We start from the raw sequence: 18,527 nt of genomic DNA, 5'->3' as shown, positions 1-18,527 counted from the left end.
CCTCGTCGTATTAGGTGATAGTGTAAATGAGCTTATTAAGCACGAATTAATCGGCTAATCTCGGTGCGATCGCATTCAAAAGTGTATAATCGATAGGAAGCACTTATCAAGCGCCTTATCTAGGATCTCGTAACGCATCGGGACCCATCTGTTATTCGCTAATATTCGAAGTATCGTCGTGGCGTAACGCGTCGTTAACTCTGTATTTCAAAAGAAGGAAGGCAAATCCTAAATTATTAGTCTTATCCTTGACTTTTACTTCAAAGCTGGAAGAAACTAATTCGTTTGCGCAATCACGAGGAATATTAAAAAAAAAAAAATAGGTCCACGTCTCGCTCTGAACGTTGTTATACGTTATGTAAACGTTTGTACGACATGTGACATATCATCGACCTCGCCTGGTGACTTTTGAAAACAACTTTACATCACCGATGAAACGTATTTTTCGTCGCGCACAGTCGAGCGTCGAGCGAAGTTTAACTGATTTGCCGATACCGAATTCCACCCGCGACAGATCGATCTGGCGATCGAGCAATTTTGCGCAATTGGAAAGCTTGTCAGCGTTTGTGTGTGTCGACAACGACGATTTTAGCGGTCTGATGTCATTGCGCGTCCGCAATAGCCAACTTTCCTATCGGGACTTCTCAATTGACTTTGTACTCCTATTAACGATCGCGCACGTGCGCTACTTCGCAACGTATCGACAGTGATGAAGAGAACGGTACCGTGGAACAAATGAGGTGAGAGTTCAGTTTGCGTATCTACGAAGTATCCGCAGGGAATCTAAAGCCTTGCAGCTATAAGCGGCCAATCACGACTTTATATGGGTCAATTGAGAACTTGACACGAAAAAAGGCAGACAACGGCAACCATGAACGCGAACTTAAAGTTATTAGGGCCGATTACTCTTCCAGATAAAAGTTTACTTAAAAAGAAAGTAGGCAGAATATATTCTTTATCCGTGCACATTCAGTTTGCGTATCTACCAAAGTATCCACGTGGAATCTAAGCGTTGCAGTTATAAACGGCCAATCACGATTTTATATCGGTCAATTGAGAATTTGACACGAAAAAGGCAGACGAAGGCATTAGAACAGATTACTTTTTTAGATAAAAGCTATTTACTTCGAAAAAGTGCAGGCAGAATACTCTTTGTCCATGCGCGCTCTCTCTGCGTGTCGATGCCATCGACCCATAATGGCGACTATGACACGGTGGGACCTTTTAGTATATTGGCGTCGCGACGGCGCGAGGAAACACGTCGATGTGTCGCCTGCATCCTAGCTTAGCGCGTAAAAGCGGCTACTAACGAACACGTGCACGCACGAGCACGCGGCCGCGGCATGGCAGTGTTAATGTACATTGCATAAAATATGACGAGAGGAGCGGTTGTGCAGGGTTCGTGCCATCCATTGCGAATAGCGGCTGCCGGTGCAGCGCGCGGTTGTGTGTTGCCCCTCGGTAAACACTGTCATTATAATTCAATTTAATATTAATTTGTACTCGTCCCTGCAAGCGGTGCTCATTCCACGAAAGCGGACTGGGAGGAGGCAGACGTGAAAAGATTACGCGATCATCGCTCCCTCGATGAAGACCTCGCGATTAACGCAGGAAAGCGCGAGTGGGGAATGAGAGGCGCAAAATACGCGGATAAACGGAGTATGTGGAGTTATAGTCCCTTATGCTAATCGTCGTAGTCGTTAAGAATCTGAGAAAATCAATTTGAATGTATACATATTTTTCTTAAATTTATTTTTATAACGAGATATATGTAGTCATATAAATGAGATAATATTTAATTTATGTTGCTTTTCTTATCGTTGATGGTTAGGATACATGTGTTGCATTACGTGTTGTGAAAAATAATAGGATATATGCATCATATGCATTCGACAAAATGTATACGAGCAGTTTCTGAAGAGAAAAGAATCAAGACGAAAAAAAAGGGTTTGGGATCTTGTTACGATCCGTCGAATCGAAACTGACAAGTTGATCCGAGATGGACGACGTGCGACCAGTTTTTAAAGACTGGTCACCTTCCAATTAGCAATTATTGAGACGTTCGAATGATCAGCGCGGAATTTTAAGGAAGTTTGTCTCGAGAGGCGAGACGATCATTCGCATGAAAATATTCGGCCTCGAGACAGTGGATTGTATGATCATTGTCAAATATGTCGTCAGACATTATTCGACTCCCAAAATATTGACTAGAAATTTTTCATGCTTTAAATATGTCATTAATATATTCATAAGCGTTGCGGAATTCTAATATATATTAATAAGCATTGCATTTTCAGTCTAACACATTTCGTCTTTATTCTACATTTGAATCACAAAAGATATTTTTTATAGATCATAAACGTCTGACTGTGCAATGGTTTCGAGAAGTCTTATCTTTAGATTTTAAATTAAAGGATATATGTACGCAGGGAGAAATGTTTATTAGGTCAGAAGTAAGAGACGTTGTCGAAGGTTGAGAACCGTGGGCCACAGGATGATGGATGGTGGCGTTCTTGCTCGTTCATGAGGAAGTTATTACAGTTTGCAGGAGGTGGCTGCCAAGATGCAGAGGGCAAGTCAAGGGTCGAGCGAGAAAAAAGAGTAGAATGTCGCGCGGACTCGATGGCACGCGGTCCTCTCGAAACCGCTTGAAAAGTGCCTCTCGATTAAGTGGATCGGAGTAATTGGTTAATGACTGCTGGCAATCGTCGGTGATCGATTCTCGCGCGACGCTCTTGCACCAAAACATTCTTTCCCCTTCAGTTATTTAAGCCGTACAACTTTGTTTCTTTTGAAATTTGTCTAGTAATTAAAAATCAAATAATATATTAAAATATATGCAGATATGGATAATATATATCAATTACATTTATTATTACTGAGAACACAGAAGAATTTTAGATCCTTTTGCCATTGGCAAGTTATATCTCTATAGTCTGATCACGTAAAATTACGGAAGATAAAAAATCATCGATTTGAAATTGAAAATGAACGGAACAGAAATCGCTTAAGAGTATAGAAAATCGCGATACCGGATGCACGGCGAGCTACTTATCGACGCTCGTTGATCTTAATGACGATGTGTGCCGGTCGTCGCCCACCGATAGACGAACCGTGTCGCAACGATCAACGTTCCCCTGTCCCCCTCGCTCTTTCGCACGCCAGCTGATTTATCGACGTGCCCTCGAATTATATGCTGCACAGCTCGACACCACGCGGCTTTCACCAACGACGACGATTACGGCGCTGTGTCGTGCTCCTTTTGTCTACTCGACGACGGGATTTCGACACCGGCCACACCGATTGTCTTCACTTCTAATCGCGAATATCGTGCGTACGTATCGATATGCGTAACGACGCGATCGATGGCATGCCTGCACGACCCTTTGGCGTGTCGTTTTATCGCGGTCGTAACTACTTCGCCGGGGAATGCACGCCGTCTGCAAAAATCGATCGCAATCGGAGACACGAGGACGTCGACTCGTGCGAACAATCGATTTCTGCTGGCATTGCTTATTGCGCGAAAATTGAATTATTTGTCTAAAATTTCTGAGATATCTTAAATGAAAAAACTAAGGTTTCGAATTTTGATGTGTTAAAAATCGAAATATTGTTTTCCAGAGTCTCTCTAGAGGTACTCCTGACTGCCGTAATGTCGACTTAAATCTTTGAATCCGTAATGCGAAATTCCCAAGTTGCCCCGTTTTCTCCATATAGCGGTTTTGTGTCCGTCTCTAAACCGGCCTGCGATTAACGCTCGCAATTTACGCGCGGAAGCCGCCTCACCGCCTCGCCGTGCGACGCGACGTGCACTCGAAATGATTTATACGCGTTCCGTCTTTGTACGTGACGCGTCGTTTACCACCCGCTCTCCGGCGAAGATTAATTAACCCCGTGGCGTTTCGGGGAGAAACGTGCTCCGCCTTGAGCACTTTTCTGGGAGGGTGGCGCGGGGATCGGGGCCGTCGGCTTCGGTTTCTTAATCCAATTTCGTGGTGCATTAATCTAATTATGCCTAGGCATATGCACGTGACGTGCAATTATGCCGGCCGGTCGCACCGCTGGACCGCTTTCGTAATGCTACGGCGCCCGGACGTCGGAGGAGCTGTCGGCAAGAAACTCGTCCGCGCGGAGTGCCCCAGAACTGTCGGAGAGATGATGCCTCAAAGATAGAATCTTCTCCCTCAATTTGAAGTTAATTTGTGTCTTGGGAAAAAATCCGTTTGTGTCATGCGTGAAGAGAAAGGGCTTTCTTGTGAGTTTGTTCTCAGAAACGGAAATGTACATAGGCTGAGAGATTGTTTCTATTTTTCGAAAAACAGCGTTTAGATTGTATATAAATTTTGCTTTATCAAAAATTTTAATGTCTTATACTTAATTGTGTTGGGATGCTGAAGTTTGAAAGATTAAATCATAAGAATTTCAAATAAAAATTATGAAAGATATCCAAAAACAAAAATAAACTGAATTTAGAATACCTATTTATACGGTTTGGGAATAAATTACGTTTTAGTTAGAATTAGACTTAATTCTTTTCTGAGAAGATTTGAAAATATTAAGATATATCGCTTGTAATAAGCATCGAAAAGCATTATCACACTTATTGCTAATCGTGGATGTGAGCGTTAATTCAATGGGCTGGTGGTTCGCCAGCAAAACTTTCGCCTCAACCCAGTGGTGGATACTAAGTTTCACATTAATTACATCACCATTTTGCCGATCTCATACTCAGGGATCGCTTGCACCCAGATGTAACCGCGGAAGTTCACGCGCTAGCTCGCGCCAAGAAAGTACTTGAAAGAGAAAGAGAAAGAAAGAAGCGAGGGGTGAACGAAGCAGTATGTCGAATAACTTCCTAGAGGCGCGCCTGTCACGAAGCCCCGGGTCATTGGTCACCTCGTTCTTATCTCGCACTGTCTGCGGCCCATCTTGAAGGAGCTTATGCACGGCGCCGTTGCACCGTTCGCTGTAAACAGAATTAATCCATCTACCGTCTTCGTGATTATAGGAGCCGGTTTGCGCCGGGAAAAATTGTAAATTTATCTTTAGTAAAAAATTTCGGTCAACAATCTGGTTTATCTCGTTATTAGTTATTGAACAGGATTCAGTCATATAGGGACCGCGACATCGCACAATTATTTCGCGAGATATGCGATATATAGATAATTATAATGAGAAATTTTAAACTCTAAATTTATTTGTTAACTGCATTACAATTATAATTAACTCTCGTAATGACCATTCACAATTTTCTTTATCAATCAAGTATTATATAAGATGTGTTAATCCGCAAAATTAAAAAAAATTATACGCGCTACTGATTTATATAAAACAAACCCATTAATTTAAACTCATTTTATTCTAGTGGGTTGTTTCATTTTTGTATCGAAGAAAAAAATAGATAGGCATGCAGCCTCGAGTGCTCTCATCTTTTATCCAGGCTTCTGTGGCGTTGGAACTTTCGCGTCGATGTGGAAAAGCGATTGGTTCACGAAATCGTTTAATCCAGACCACCGAGTCGATGCTAGCCGAGTCACGATCATTACTTTCTTCCAACGAGATCCTCTTTGGAGAAATCCGAAACAATCGTCGACACGCCCATCCCACGTAAACCTATATATGCGCTTCGTTAGGTAACGGGCAACAATGTTTCGTCGGGCGCATATAGATATTGTCTTAATGTAATGTAATAACCGTGAGCTATCGCAGTTATGAATTACTCCGAGCGAGTCTCGTCAAAGTTAGCACAATTATCTCGAAGTATGCAGCCGTTTATCAGACCTAAGAATGTTTTAGCGAGCTTTTATTAAAATTTTCTTACAATCTTTGCAACTTGACCGTTATTTTTGCCAAAGTAAGAAATTATACGTATACTTTAGACTTTAATAAAAGACTATATATGTAGGAAACTTATTCGTTTTCTACATTTTACATATACTTCAGTCTTATAAATGCAGTAACGTATTATTATTCGATCTGCTGTACCGCAAATTACTACAAAGCCTTCATACATAGAAGGCGTACAAAACCTTTTACATTATTTTACGGATTATTGTGGTAATAAAAATTCTCGGCAATCTTTTTGTCACCGTCCACTGACATTTCCGTGTTAATCTAAGCAAGCGTGAAACCGCTTATTCGTAATATCGTGGATCGCAATGCGATGATCAGAATCACAACCGTTATTTTCTTCGGACGAGATCCTCTTTGGTGAAACAATCATAGACACACCCATCCACGTGCGCAAGCGCATCATGTCTACTTTGTTTAGTATATAACTTGCAACAAAGTCTGTTCCGGGCTATACGGACGTTGTGTTGCTCCATAAATATCTAGTATCCTGTTATTATTGAAGCGCATTATTTCCGTTGTCGCAAATCGAGATCACGATTTTTCGTTTTGATCGAAATCTGTGTTTCACGAGTTATTTTGAACTCACTCTCTTCTCTGTTTGAATTACGACATTTGCATAGAAGAAAATTATGATATCATTGTTTTTATTATCTTATCTCGATGTACTCGTTTTGCTTCTCACAAAGTTTCCTTATGATCGTTTGCCATCTCTCTTCCACGGATGACGATCTTCGGGGGGGCAATGACGACGCAAAGGCACTGCCCGCGGTACTGATTACCTGCCATTCGTAGTTTCGAGTGGTGACTGCCCTTGCTACGGAAATTATGAAACCGGTCTATAATTGGAACTTGACTAATGACAAGACGGGTCATTGCGTATATTATAGCCATGGATCGGCATTAGCTCTCGCGCGGGCGCCGGACGCTTCACAGAACCGCAATAGTGCGCGACTGTGCTCCACGTGGGAAAGGATGCATTAAAAGTGCATCAAAACGGGTGGGGAAATGGCGAATGGTGCCGAAAGGCAAACATTCGTTTGTCGAAATTAACATGGTAAAGGCGGGCACCTTTCATATTTCGCAACAGAGATTAGTTATACGAGATTAGTCTCCAGCTGCAGGAACTTCAAGACTAATTATTATTATCATCTATACTATTATCCAAGGATGAGCATGAATAAAGCTAAATTACATACAGATACTCTGCATTTTATAATCCATGTTACGAGAACGCGTGAATATTCTCATAATATTCTGAAACGGGTTTTTAATTTCGAATATTATAATATTCATAATATTTTAATTTACAAGAGAAAACATCTTTGAAGATTATCAGCAAATTAATTTTAGAAATTAAATCGTAATATTTTACATCATGCCTGCTTCGCATATGCAGGCGTCCTCATTATCATACACACCCAAATAAGTACGTCACGCGAAAGTATTTAAAGCGTGATCACTCTCCTGCTTGCAGATGGAGCATAGAGGCGCGCTGCGCGGGCAGCAGGAGCAGCAGTAGCGTTCAGCTATCGTTGGGGGCCTGATCGTCGGGCCCTGTCTCTCGGGCCCGATCTCGCGCGGGGGAACGCGGGGTCGCGGAGGCGCCGCGCCGCGCCGGCCGGGGCCGAGCGACCGCGATGGCCGCGACCGACGGTCAGATCGTCGTCGCGGCAGCACGCTGGGCCGAGGAGGCGACGTACCTGCGTGAGTTCGTCTCCAAGTACCGTTTGCCGGCCGTGATCAAGATCACGAAGGGCCAGTATGGCGGGCTGGGCGTGCCGACGCTACCGGCGCCCAGTTTGCAGAGCACCGCGCTGGTGATATCGGCCGGCCGTCGGCGTAAAATCGTGGCGCAGGCGGTGAAGATCAAGGAGGGCCGCCGGGTGGTCGGCGTAGGGCCCAGACTGGCGATACCGGACTCGTACGCGGGCTACTTCGAGATCCTGAGCGAGGAAGGTCGAGCGGTGCGCGGCATCGAGTCGGTGAGCGAGTTATCGCGAAGATGTCCGAATGAGGGTGCTCTGGTGCGCGAGACCGTGCGCGGCATCGCCTGCCGGGTGGACGACGAGTCGGGTATCGTGGTACCGGAGGGCACGAGAATCCTCGCCGCCGGCGAGACGATCGTTATCGCCGGTGAAGTGGCGCTACCCGGTCGCGGTCGGTTTCTGCGCTGCGTGGACTGTCACGGCGACAGCGTTCTGCTCGGGATAGATCAACGCGGACGCTTCAGCGCCCTGGCTCGCGAGGACAACATCAGCGGCGTGCACACCGCTAGGGCGCTCCTCAGCAAACGTCTGCCGCTCACCGTGAGACTGGTGCACGGCCAGCCGCCACGAGGACTCAAGTCGTCGTCGCAATTTGTGCCCGAATTGAGGCTGCTGTCGACTTTCGAGGAGGAGCACGTGTTTGCGTTGCCGCTGCAGAGGGAAGGAGCGGCGGTCGCGCTGCCGCTCGCGGCGCCGCTCAAGCTGGTGAAGGCGCGAAACGAGGAGGCACTGAGGTCGATGCAGGAGTTTACGAGGTTGGTGGAGCGCGCTTCTCGTCTGGTTGCCGACGTGGCTGATCGGGCGCACGTATTGGACGGCCGTCTGGGCGAGAGCAAGCCCTCCAGGCAGACGAGGAGCGGGTCGGGCTTCCTCAGAAGACCATCGACGAACTCGGATCACGCGCCGTTAAGTCACCATAGGAACAGCGGCGCCGGCCACCATCATCATCATCATCACTATCATAGCAACGGGCATCAGCCGTCCTCCGGACACTCGGGGTACCGGGATGAGAACAGGGTACCGCCGTCGTCGTCGGCCTGCACGGAAGAATACGACGAAATCGATCAGATATACGACTACGTGCGCGGCTTCGCGCCGTTGCCGAAGAGCGTCAGGTCGCCGTACGAGAGTCCTCTCGCCGCGGGCCAGGGGGGTTCGACCCCGCCGTTGACGCCGGTAACGGTGACGATTACGCCCTTGCTGGACGATCGACCGGAACCGCCGCCGATCGAGACGATACCGACGAAGAAGATTCAGGCGGAGAAGCGGACTAGGCGCGCGGTGAAGGAAGCGCCGCAGCCGCGGGTGGAGAAGCCGCCATTGGCGAAGCTCTACGTGAAGAATAGTGGTACTCAGCGCGGACGACCGCTAATGAGGCAGAAGAGCGCGTCGCCGTTGAAGGAAACGCCGCCGGGTTACAAGGGCGGTTCGCCACTCTTTAACATACGTTACAAGAGCTTGACGAATCTTCAACAGGCCATGGAGCTCGATGGCACGCTGGATTCCAGTCACTCGGGCGGAAGGACGTCGGGAGACTCCGGCGCGGGCGCCAAGCTGCCAGAGAAAAGGTATAATATACTTTTTTCTTAATAATAATCATTTGTATTTGTAATTATTAGACGTACCTTTTATTCTTTTATTAAAAGCATAATTAATTGAATAATTTTTTCCTCTCAGAGTTATTAGTTATATCATTTACTATAAATTATTACGATATTATTTAAAGAATTGAATAAAGCAGATATTATTAGAACATTTGATTATTTTCTCTTATTAGATTATTAAATAATTTTCTATTTTATAATATATTTTTTCACGATGCCTATTTTTAAAAATATATATTTGATTTTATTATTTACGTCAAAGTAGTTTCTATTGATATTAATTGTCTAAACAGCATAATATTGACCAATAATATTCACAACAAGTTTTTATTATATTTTCTCGATTTTTCACGGTAAACTCTAGATCGAGACGTTTAAGCAGGCCACGATCGCTGACGAATTTAGTCTGGGAGCTGCGAGGTGGAAGCGGCCTCGGCTGCACGAGACCGGAAACTCCGCCGCCCGCCACGACTGCGCCGCTGCCACCGACTAAATGTGGGCCACGTTTAGCTGTCACTGTCGTGGCACCGCGACGTGTCGGCACGCTCTACCTCTAACTCGTGAGTATCCATTTTTTAAGTAATAAATATTTAGCGAGAAGATGTTTCGTAATGGCACATCTCATTTTTGTGTAGTAAGATGAGTACGTAAGAGAGAAAGCAATTTGTAGGTATAATCTGCGAAATTGAGATTGCGAGTACGGTTTTGCGAAAAAATATACATTGCGCGACTAAGATCAATTTCCGCTTTTGAGAAAAACTGCGACCAGTTCTGCTCTTCAATTGAAACATCGCGTGCGCGGCTATTTTCTGTATGTCCTTCGCGCACGATCTTCGTTTCCCGTATTTCAGCCAGATGATACGCCGTCGGGCGAGCGGCAAGATTATTTGCCGAACGGACATGCACGTCGCAATTAACTACATTGAGAGAACAGCGGTTACGATGTAGTTATAGCATACTTTGTCCGGGAAGGAGGACTGAATCGTTAAATTCGCGGGATCGACCCAGGATAGACAGGATCTTTTAACGGGGCATTTTACTGGGCGTTATAAAAGACACACAGCTCTCCGCTTCCCTATTGCCATAAGTCTTTATTCACTTAATTGCTCCCCCCACTCTATCCCCAGCATAACGATGCAAGGAAATGCACCTGCCCATATGGACGATGCAGGAAGTTCCGCGATTACCGTCAATTACAATCCATGGGCAAATCCATTCTTAAACATAATCGAGTCAAACGCGGGATATGAAGAACCTCACACGTGATGTCTGAATCATGTCGGTGTATTCATTACGATCAGCAACGTTGTAATTCTTTGTTTCTTCCGCGCCCATTTTCTTTTCATGTTTCCATTGGAACACAGCGTCCGATTACTAACTAACATAAAAATCATGTTTATTAAATTACCATATCGATTTAATAAACTCAAAAAATAATACGTGATCTTTTCGACTCTATATAATTTTATAATTCTATAATATTATAGAGACTGCGGTTTCATTTATAGCTCAATGTAATGCTAGCAAAGTTTTTACATGTGAATTGTCCACTCAGTGCGTTACAACAGATTCTTACGTCGTAAGCGGGCATTATCAAGCCAGTTAATATACGGCACCGACAAATATCGCACACGAGCGAAAAGCGAGATGGCAATATCTACGGACGATCGTCTTGCTCGTTTCTCCGTCCATTAAATCCGGCGATGATAATCGACAGCGACAGCGACAGGGAGAGATTGAAAACGTTTCCTCATCATATAAGTCCGGTTTTGCACGTATGCCGGGCGACGAGACGTTTACGGGAGGAAGTCGGGAATCACAAAGCTTCCTGCCGCGCACATCCGCAATCCAACGCAGGTACCGGTTAGTATTCCCAAGCCGTGGAAATTAGCGAGGTCCGCGCGGGTTAATCCGTCGTGGCCTAACTTCTCTCTCTCTCTCTCTCTCTCTCTCTCTCTCTCTCTCTCTCTCTCTCTCTCTCTCGTCTCTCTCTCTCTCTCTCTCTCTCTCTCTCGCGGGTGTCGTTTAGCGGCGACTAGGTGCTTCGCATCGCGAGAAGACGGGTCGGTTGGAAGCCGCAAAGAGAGACAGGAGACGGAGAGAAAGAGGAGATAGTTCAACGGTGGACAGCCTCCGGGTATATAACGTCATCCTCGCTTGGTGCAGCGCTGTAATAGCCCCGGTTCGCTCCGCGGAGCCGCTCCGTGAACGGAATTAAACGAGACCAGGTTCAACGGCTGGACAAACCGTGGCTTCCGGTCCCACCGCTCATCCTCCGCCCACCTACTTGATCGCATATTATGAAAATTATGATTGTGCGAACCCGCGCGATTTTATCGATTGCCGTAGAAAGCGAGCGGCTTCCGATAACGCAATCGACGACAATCAAGCGTCCGGCGAAGCTGATCGTTCATAATCTAGCGGCGATCTCGCGTGGCTCGCAGGTGGATCGTTGATACCAACTTTTTTAGTAATTATTTAAAGCGCCTTATATATCTCAATACTTTTACATTTCGGTATCTTAATAAGTTTTGAGCAAAAATTCTGTAAAGTACTGAAATCCGGTTTCACCGGCGCACGTCTCCGCTAATCATAATTTAGTTGATTCTTTGCCTCTTTCCACCTCATAACCGTGACCATAACTTAGGGAAGAAAGATTTAGTTATCCACACGATTAGTACCAGATGCGAAAGTCGAACAAAACTGGCCGGCGAAACCGGACTGCGAGTGAAAAGAAAGTCATACGTGGGAACCGCGCGCGACAGTTCCGCAATGGGAGCGTTGGAGTGCTGAGTTCTTAGGTCGTTCGCGTTACATTTCGCTCTCACGGAAAATTAAAGTAAAATCCAGATCTCTCGCGAAGCAAATTTGCGGTTAACGCGGTAATATTAGTTTCGGCACCGTTTTTTTCGCGACACTTCTATTATATACACGACGCCTCACTTCTATTATATTCCAAAACCGCTATTATATTCTAAATTACTTCGCCGTGTCCGCTTGTCACTTGCGGCTACCCGCAGCCCCGTCGTCGCGCCATTTTCACGTACATTTTAATGCCCCGGCTGTGCTAAACGTCGCGCTGCGAAATTACCGGGTGTCTCCCCGAGAAACAAGGATGCCCGTCGCTCGGCTGCTAATTAATTAACGCAGATCGAAAACATGCTGTTCTCTCCCTCCGCTTGTTTACCCTCTCTGCGCGAGTGTCCGACGATGGTATAGGCTCCCCCGTGGTTCAGGATAAACGGCACACGTTTATGGTTATCTATGTTAAATCGCGTCGCGGGAAGGAGGAGTCGTCGCCGATAATTAGAAAGTAATCGCGCCGTGGCTTTTCGCGTGCTCGCTCCGTCCAGACGGTCCCGGCGGAGAGAGAGAGACTATTATCTCGCAAATTGCCGGGTGTGTTACACCATCCCGCGCCCCTGAGCCTCGCCTGTGCCCTCGCGACGACGTTGATTAATATCGACAAATTCCTCCACGCATTCGTATGATTATGCTCGTGGCGATATTCCACAGCTATGTTAGTTAACACTCGTGCCGCTGCCTCCTGACATGCGATGACGCGCCCGAACATAGTATTACGGCGAAATAAAGATTGCGCGGCGTCGTGGTTATCACAGGCGCGGCCTTTGATAATATTAAATATTTAATGCCGATCTAATATTCATCCGGTGCCCGCGTTTCTCGCCGCGCTCCCGTTGGCCTGAGCTTCTGGCACTCGCGCGCGCGAATACAACTTGGAACGAGCCGCGCTGTGATCATCTTCGAAATTGCTAGGCATCCTTACTTCGTGCCGAGACGCAGGCCGAGGTACTGCTCGCTTGTTAGGATGCTTCGAGAGGCACGATTGCCTCGATCCTGCCTTTCAACAAAGACATCGCGATATAGGTTTCGATGTTCGATTCACAGTAGGCATAACCGGTGTCTACTGTGGCGCATAATACAACTGTGACACTTAGAAACGCAGAGAAAAGAAGAAATTATATGATTTCAATTTATATTAATGTATAAGAATTTCTTAAAAAAAAAAAAGAATAGGGTACGTCGCTTTGTTTTGCCGCCAGGAAAGAAAAAGTGACGCGAAGACAAATTTTCGAATTGAAAAATGCCGGGGCAAACTCGACACCCCGCCGGGGCAAACTCAACACTTTGTCTGATCGACACAATTTGATCTGGAACTTATTTTTTACTGTCTGAAAATGAAAATACATTGTTTATTGTGTATTTAAAAAGTACAAAAATTCGGAATAAAGTAGCTAGAACAATCATTTGAAATAATGAGAACAAAAATTGTTGAACTTTCAATTATCTTCATCTAAACTCATGTCTGAAAAACAATTAATGCAGGTAAACTCGCGATCGGACGTGCGCATACATTTGTCATGAGCCATACGGCTGCATGACAAGCATCGTTTGTTACTGGGAGCCGACGAAACGGCGTGGTGTTGACTTTGCCCCGGACGTTGTTTTTCACTTTTGTCACTTCAAAAACATGAAAATTTTGAAAATATCCAAAAACGATTATCAAATTCATATAGAGCATCAAATTTCCCATCAAAATCACTTACCGGTAGATTCGCAAGAGTAAAGCTCGATGAAAGAGTAGACATTTTCGAGAGATCAGAAAAATTACTTTTCACTATCAAAAATGCTTATGTCGCGTTAAAAATTACACTATAACTCAGAATGTTCCTACAATCCTATGCGGTTCATGTATTTTTGTAAATCTGTATATATAATTTTCTATATTTCGTATATTCCATGCACATAGAGAAACGTATGCTTAGCGTGTTCGTTGCATTCGCGACGAGGTTTTCGTTCGTCTTCTAACCAAAACCATGCATATTTATCGTATCCCCCGGTTACATTGCATGCAAATTACAGACGACGTTCGGCTTCGCGACCCGACTCTTCGTTATTCCGTCCCATTGTCTGCCTACATCCTCTCTTCCCGGATAAATGCCGTCTCGACGTGGTTCACGTGCGTCGCGCTTGTAGGCCCGTCCTGAGTCATCCGGCGAATTTTTTCACCCATTTACCGTCTAAAACCATCTACGCATACTTAACATGGTCGCGCGTCGAGAGGAGACGAGACGAGACAACGGTGAAATAAAGAAGAGCTCGAAAAAGAATATTAGAAGAAGGCTGCGTCGTCAGCCGCTTCGTCTTGAAAGCTCTCACCTGAAACTCACGCCCACATGAGACGATACATGAATGGCTATTAAACGGGATATGTCGGGTATGCCCGCATTGTGTTTTACATCCTTATAAATTCTTTGGCTAATTCTCTGACTAAAATTGTTTTTTTTTTCTTAACAAAAATTTTGGAATTTACATTTTGTTAACATGCAATTGAAATATCACAAGGAGCAAGTAGACAGCAAGATATAATCATTTATTTGAAGTCGATTTTATGTAGAAGTTTCGCTCAAGTGCACATAGAAGTGCAGGTCTCTCTTAACAAGTGTAATTTTCCCGTTTCGAGAAAGGCACGACTTGTTTATGAGCTGAGGTCAAAACTCTTCGCTCCAAGGATGCGTGCATCGAAAGTATTAATTGATCGTGAACGTAGTTGGTAATGGAGCCTGGTATCTCCGGTCGTGAGAAAGAAACGAGATGGCGGATCGATAAATAAGATTAATACTTGCTGCCGCTTTCGCGTTTACAAGTTTCCTCTAAACCGTGGAATATTATAATAATTCCTGACATTTTTCAATATATATACGGAAAGCTCACGAGATACCCTTGGATGTGCGGTAAAACTTTCTCGTCTCTCGCCACGTATCTTTACATAAACGGAGCTGCTTCCTTCCCTTAGTTATTTCACGAATAATAAAACAGATAACTGAAGAACGGCGCGCGGTCACGTAATCGCACTTGCATTTAAAACATAATGAATTTCGAGGTTTATGTCGCAGTTAAATGTAACGAATGCGAAAGTTTCGAGAGACCCGTGATAAATAATGACGTTGCTAAAAAACAATAACCCATACAACAGGCCCGCTCTTTAAATTGGGAAGTTTGCTACGACCAGGGTGACAAATCGCGGAACACGCTCGCCTACGACAAAAGGTTCGGGATTACGCAAGAGCACGTCAGCACTTTGTTCCTTCCATCAGCGATTTTCTTCGCGAAAGCGAAGCAAATCGATGGCATTGCCGGCGTGCCCTACGCCCACGTATCCCCGTGTGCGTACGTCGACAGGCAAAGGCGCGCTTCGAAAGGGCATGCTCGCGTCCACGCATATAATTTATAATTAGTTTACAGCGGTAGTCGGGTGGTAATAGAATCGCGGAAAAGTAGAGAAAGAAGGGACCAGTAGAGGTATCATCGTATTATTGCGCCAGCGGCAACGGAATAACACTTTCGGGACATACATATTTGAAACGAGAGAAAAAGGGAATTCCATTTATTGTGTATCCTAACGTTAGAAGACAATGTCACTTGCAATACAATAATCAGTAATAATATTAATTAATAAATTGAAACAGATTTTCCCTCGTATAAAGTTGTAACAACGCACATGCACTCGTTTATTGGTTAGCGTAACGTAGAAAAAAGCGCCAAGTAGAAACATCACTATCTAGTCAGCCCGACGTACGTGGACTATTCTCCACTGTTGATGTAGATTTAGCATGTGTCTCCTGGTATTTTTTAATATGTCTGTAATGTTTATAATCAGATACGATTTACGCGATTAATAATTAATTCGTATATTTTATTGTGATGTAAGTGTGTAATAGTTGTTACCACATTACATCGTTCTAAAATAATTGAAATATTGAATTATTTTAAGTAAGTGCAATATGTGAATATTAATTTATATAGATTAGCTTTGATTAAGCTCAATCTAATTTATATTATACGTAAGTATTATGTTCTCGTCGGCCTTTTCACTTAGGAACTTTTCGCTCGCCGCGTGTGCATGCGTGTGTATACGTATCTTCTTTACTCTGTTCGAACGGGATCCGCGGCCCTCGAGTGAAACAAATTTTTTTCCCTTCCTCCCTTACTCTTTCCCTGCGATCGAAGAAACTCAGCTAGATAGTCGAGTGTCCACGATAGCATATCTATGCATATGTAAAACCACGCGGATGAGCCCACCGGCTTACGAGGCTCACAGTAGTGTATCGCAACGAACATAGTAGTATAGCTTTGTGCGACGAGCGCGCATGTGCACGTGCATACGTATACACATCCGCGAGTGTGTCCGCGTGCGTGCGCGCGTGTGCGCGCATGTGTGTACATAGAAGCGCGTTTGTGCGTGGGCGGAGACCAGTAGCCGGCTCGCCGCACGGCCGGTTGATCGGCCTGTTGGACCGTGACGTGCCAACCACTACCACTTTATTATTACTACTGCACTCCCGCTAGCAGTGCTTTGCGTTAGACTCGCCGTGCACTCCACGAGAGAGATCCACGAGAGAGGTCCCCTCGTCTTGCCGTGCGGGCGACTCACCGTGAGTAGCGTACCGCGTCTAGATAACACAAATACGCGCGTGCGCGCGCGCGCGTGTACGTGTGTCGCTCCGCGAACGCGCGCAAGATTGCCCAGGGTTTATTACACTTGCACCGATGAAATTGTGCATGCGCCGTTCGTTACGCATCTACCTCTTCCCAAGTACCATTGGCCGGCCGGCAGGAAAGTGCTCGACATGCTACTGGAGAAACTGGCGCAGACGAAGCGGAAAGCACGACGTAGGGGAACTCATTGAATAGCGTTGAAAATATCCGTAAAAATAGATTTTTACTTTGAGACAGGAGTTTCAGTATTTCTAAGTAACTCAGTGCAATCACGAGATACAGAACAGTAGCATGGGTTTCTTTTAACACTCTCTATATAAAATAAAAATCATATATATTAATATAAAAAAATTAGGTACATCATCTATGTGTTCAAGCATAAAATATTACGTATTAAAATTAAATTTATATAGAGACTATTATCTCGCGATTTTATAATGTCAATTCTTTGAGTATATAATTTAAAAAATTAGTAAAATATTATATTAATTTTAATGGTTGAAAATAGTAAGATTTTGTCGGAGTAAATTTGAGAGATTTAAATAGATGGAACGATAATATACTTCAATTGAAATATATATACTTAACAGTATGCCTCAATAAAATTCTGTCGCGAGAATTTAATGGGTATTAAAATATGACGTAAACGATATAATATCGTGACAAATTAATTCTGAAGTATTGATGCTTCGTTACGCTTGGACGAGCAAATCTATTCGGTGCCACCCCGCGAAGGTCGAGGCGAACTAAATTCTCCTGTCGATGTCAATTGCAGCCTGGACCGGTCTGACCAACACACGCGCGCGCTGATCTGCTCGCGCTCGACGAAAGTCTGTTGGCATTTTCCGCCTGCGAGTCGGTCGACGGAGCTGTCGTGCTCGTCCGGCGCGCGCGTTCGCGTGTACAAATTCCCAGTCGTTTTATTACTCGCGTCGTGGAAAACGTGCATGTGCGTTCCGTTAGGCGTCTACCTTGTAAACCACCACCGGTCGGACAGACCGGGCCTTGCCAAGTTGACCGTGCGAGAGGAGGCCCGCATAGCCGTCCGACTGAAATTATTTGCAGCGCGCGGCGAGGCTGGTACTAATTTATAATACTGCAAACGAGACTTGATAGAATCCATTTGCTCGGAGTAACGCACGGGGCCGTGTACGTCGCGCGCGGGACGTAGGGCGGGTTGAAACGAAACGAGGACGTGCGGGCAAAATATCGCTTTGACACGATATAACGCGGGGGGAGCCTCGATACCAAACTGGTATCTCGCCACAGTACTGCGTATCTGCGAACCCTATAAAATTATTTCGTAGACGAGCGCGCGATATTAATAACACGAAATTACGAGAGCAAACAAAACGGCGAGCGTGACCATCGCTCATTAAACGCGCTCGCGTATATATGAAGACTTGACATGAAAGTGGACTGTGTAAGTGGCAAGAACAAAAATCTTAAAGGGATAAGGTAAATAGTGGTTAGGAGAATTATATCACGCAAAATCACGGAGAGAAAGATATTCTCCGAGTATTATACATTTTATAAAAGATGATCGTTATTCGTGCGTTGAAAACGAGATGATGCATAATGTTTGCAGTCCTTTACGATATTACTCTACTCTTGGCAGATAATAAAAGTTTCAAGCCGCGCGGCGATTCGATAGAAAAGATCCAAAGTCTTTATGCCGCGCAGCATAGCTTACATATTTCAAGCGGGATTTTTGCCACTCTTGTCCTTGCGTAATCGGCCGTAGCGCAGGCATGCATCTGGATCCAGCGGCCGCGGCCGTCCC

At 45.0% G+C, this 18,527-nt stretch overlaps 1 protein-coding gene across 3 annotated transcripts in view; it reads left to right on the top strand.

Moving 5' to 3' along the window:
• The window catches only part of Sano (CABIT domain-containing protein serrano), a 127,168-nt gene that overhangs the window by 87,831 nt on the left and 20,810 nt on the right, over positions 1 to 18,527 (top strand). For all 3 annotated transcript variants that reach the window (XM_071703970.1, XM_071703968.1, XM_071703969.1), the window contains 2 exons: positions 7,328 to 9,187; positions 9,588 to 9,783. In XM_071703970.1, the coding sequence (XP_071560071.1) occupies positions 7,491 to 9,187; positions 9,588 to 9,780 (1,890 nt within the window). In that variant the 5' untranslated portion in view covers positions 7,328 to 7,490 and the 3' untranslated portion in view covers positions 9,781 to 9,783. The remainder of the gene's footprint in view (positions 1 to 7,327; positions 9,188 to 9,587; positions 9,784 to 18,527) is intronic.

This window comes from Temnothorax nylanderi, unplaced genomic scaffold, assembly GCF_030848795.1.
Source record: "Temnothorax nylanderi isolate EJ_2023f unplaced genomic scaffold, tnyl_v1.0 TNYL_tig0038_pilon, whole genome shotgun sequence".
Lineage (NCBI taxonomy): Eukaryota > Metazoa > Arthropoda > Insecta > Hymenoptera > Formicidae > Temnothorax > Temnothorax nylanderi.
Note: the sequence above shows the minus strand (reverse complement) of the source record. Positions and strands in the feature narration are given on the sequence as shown.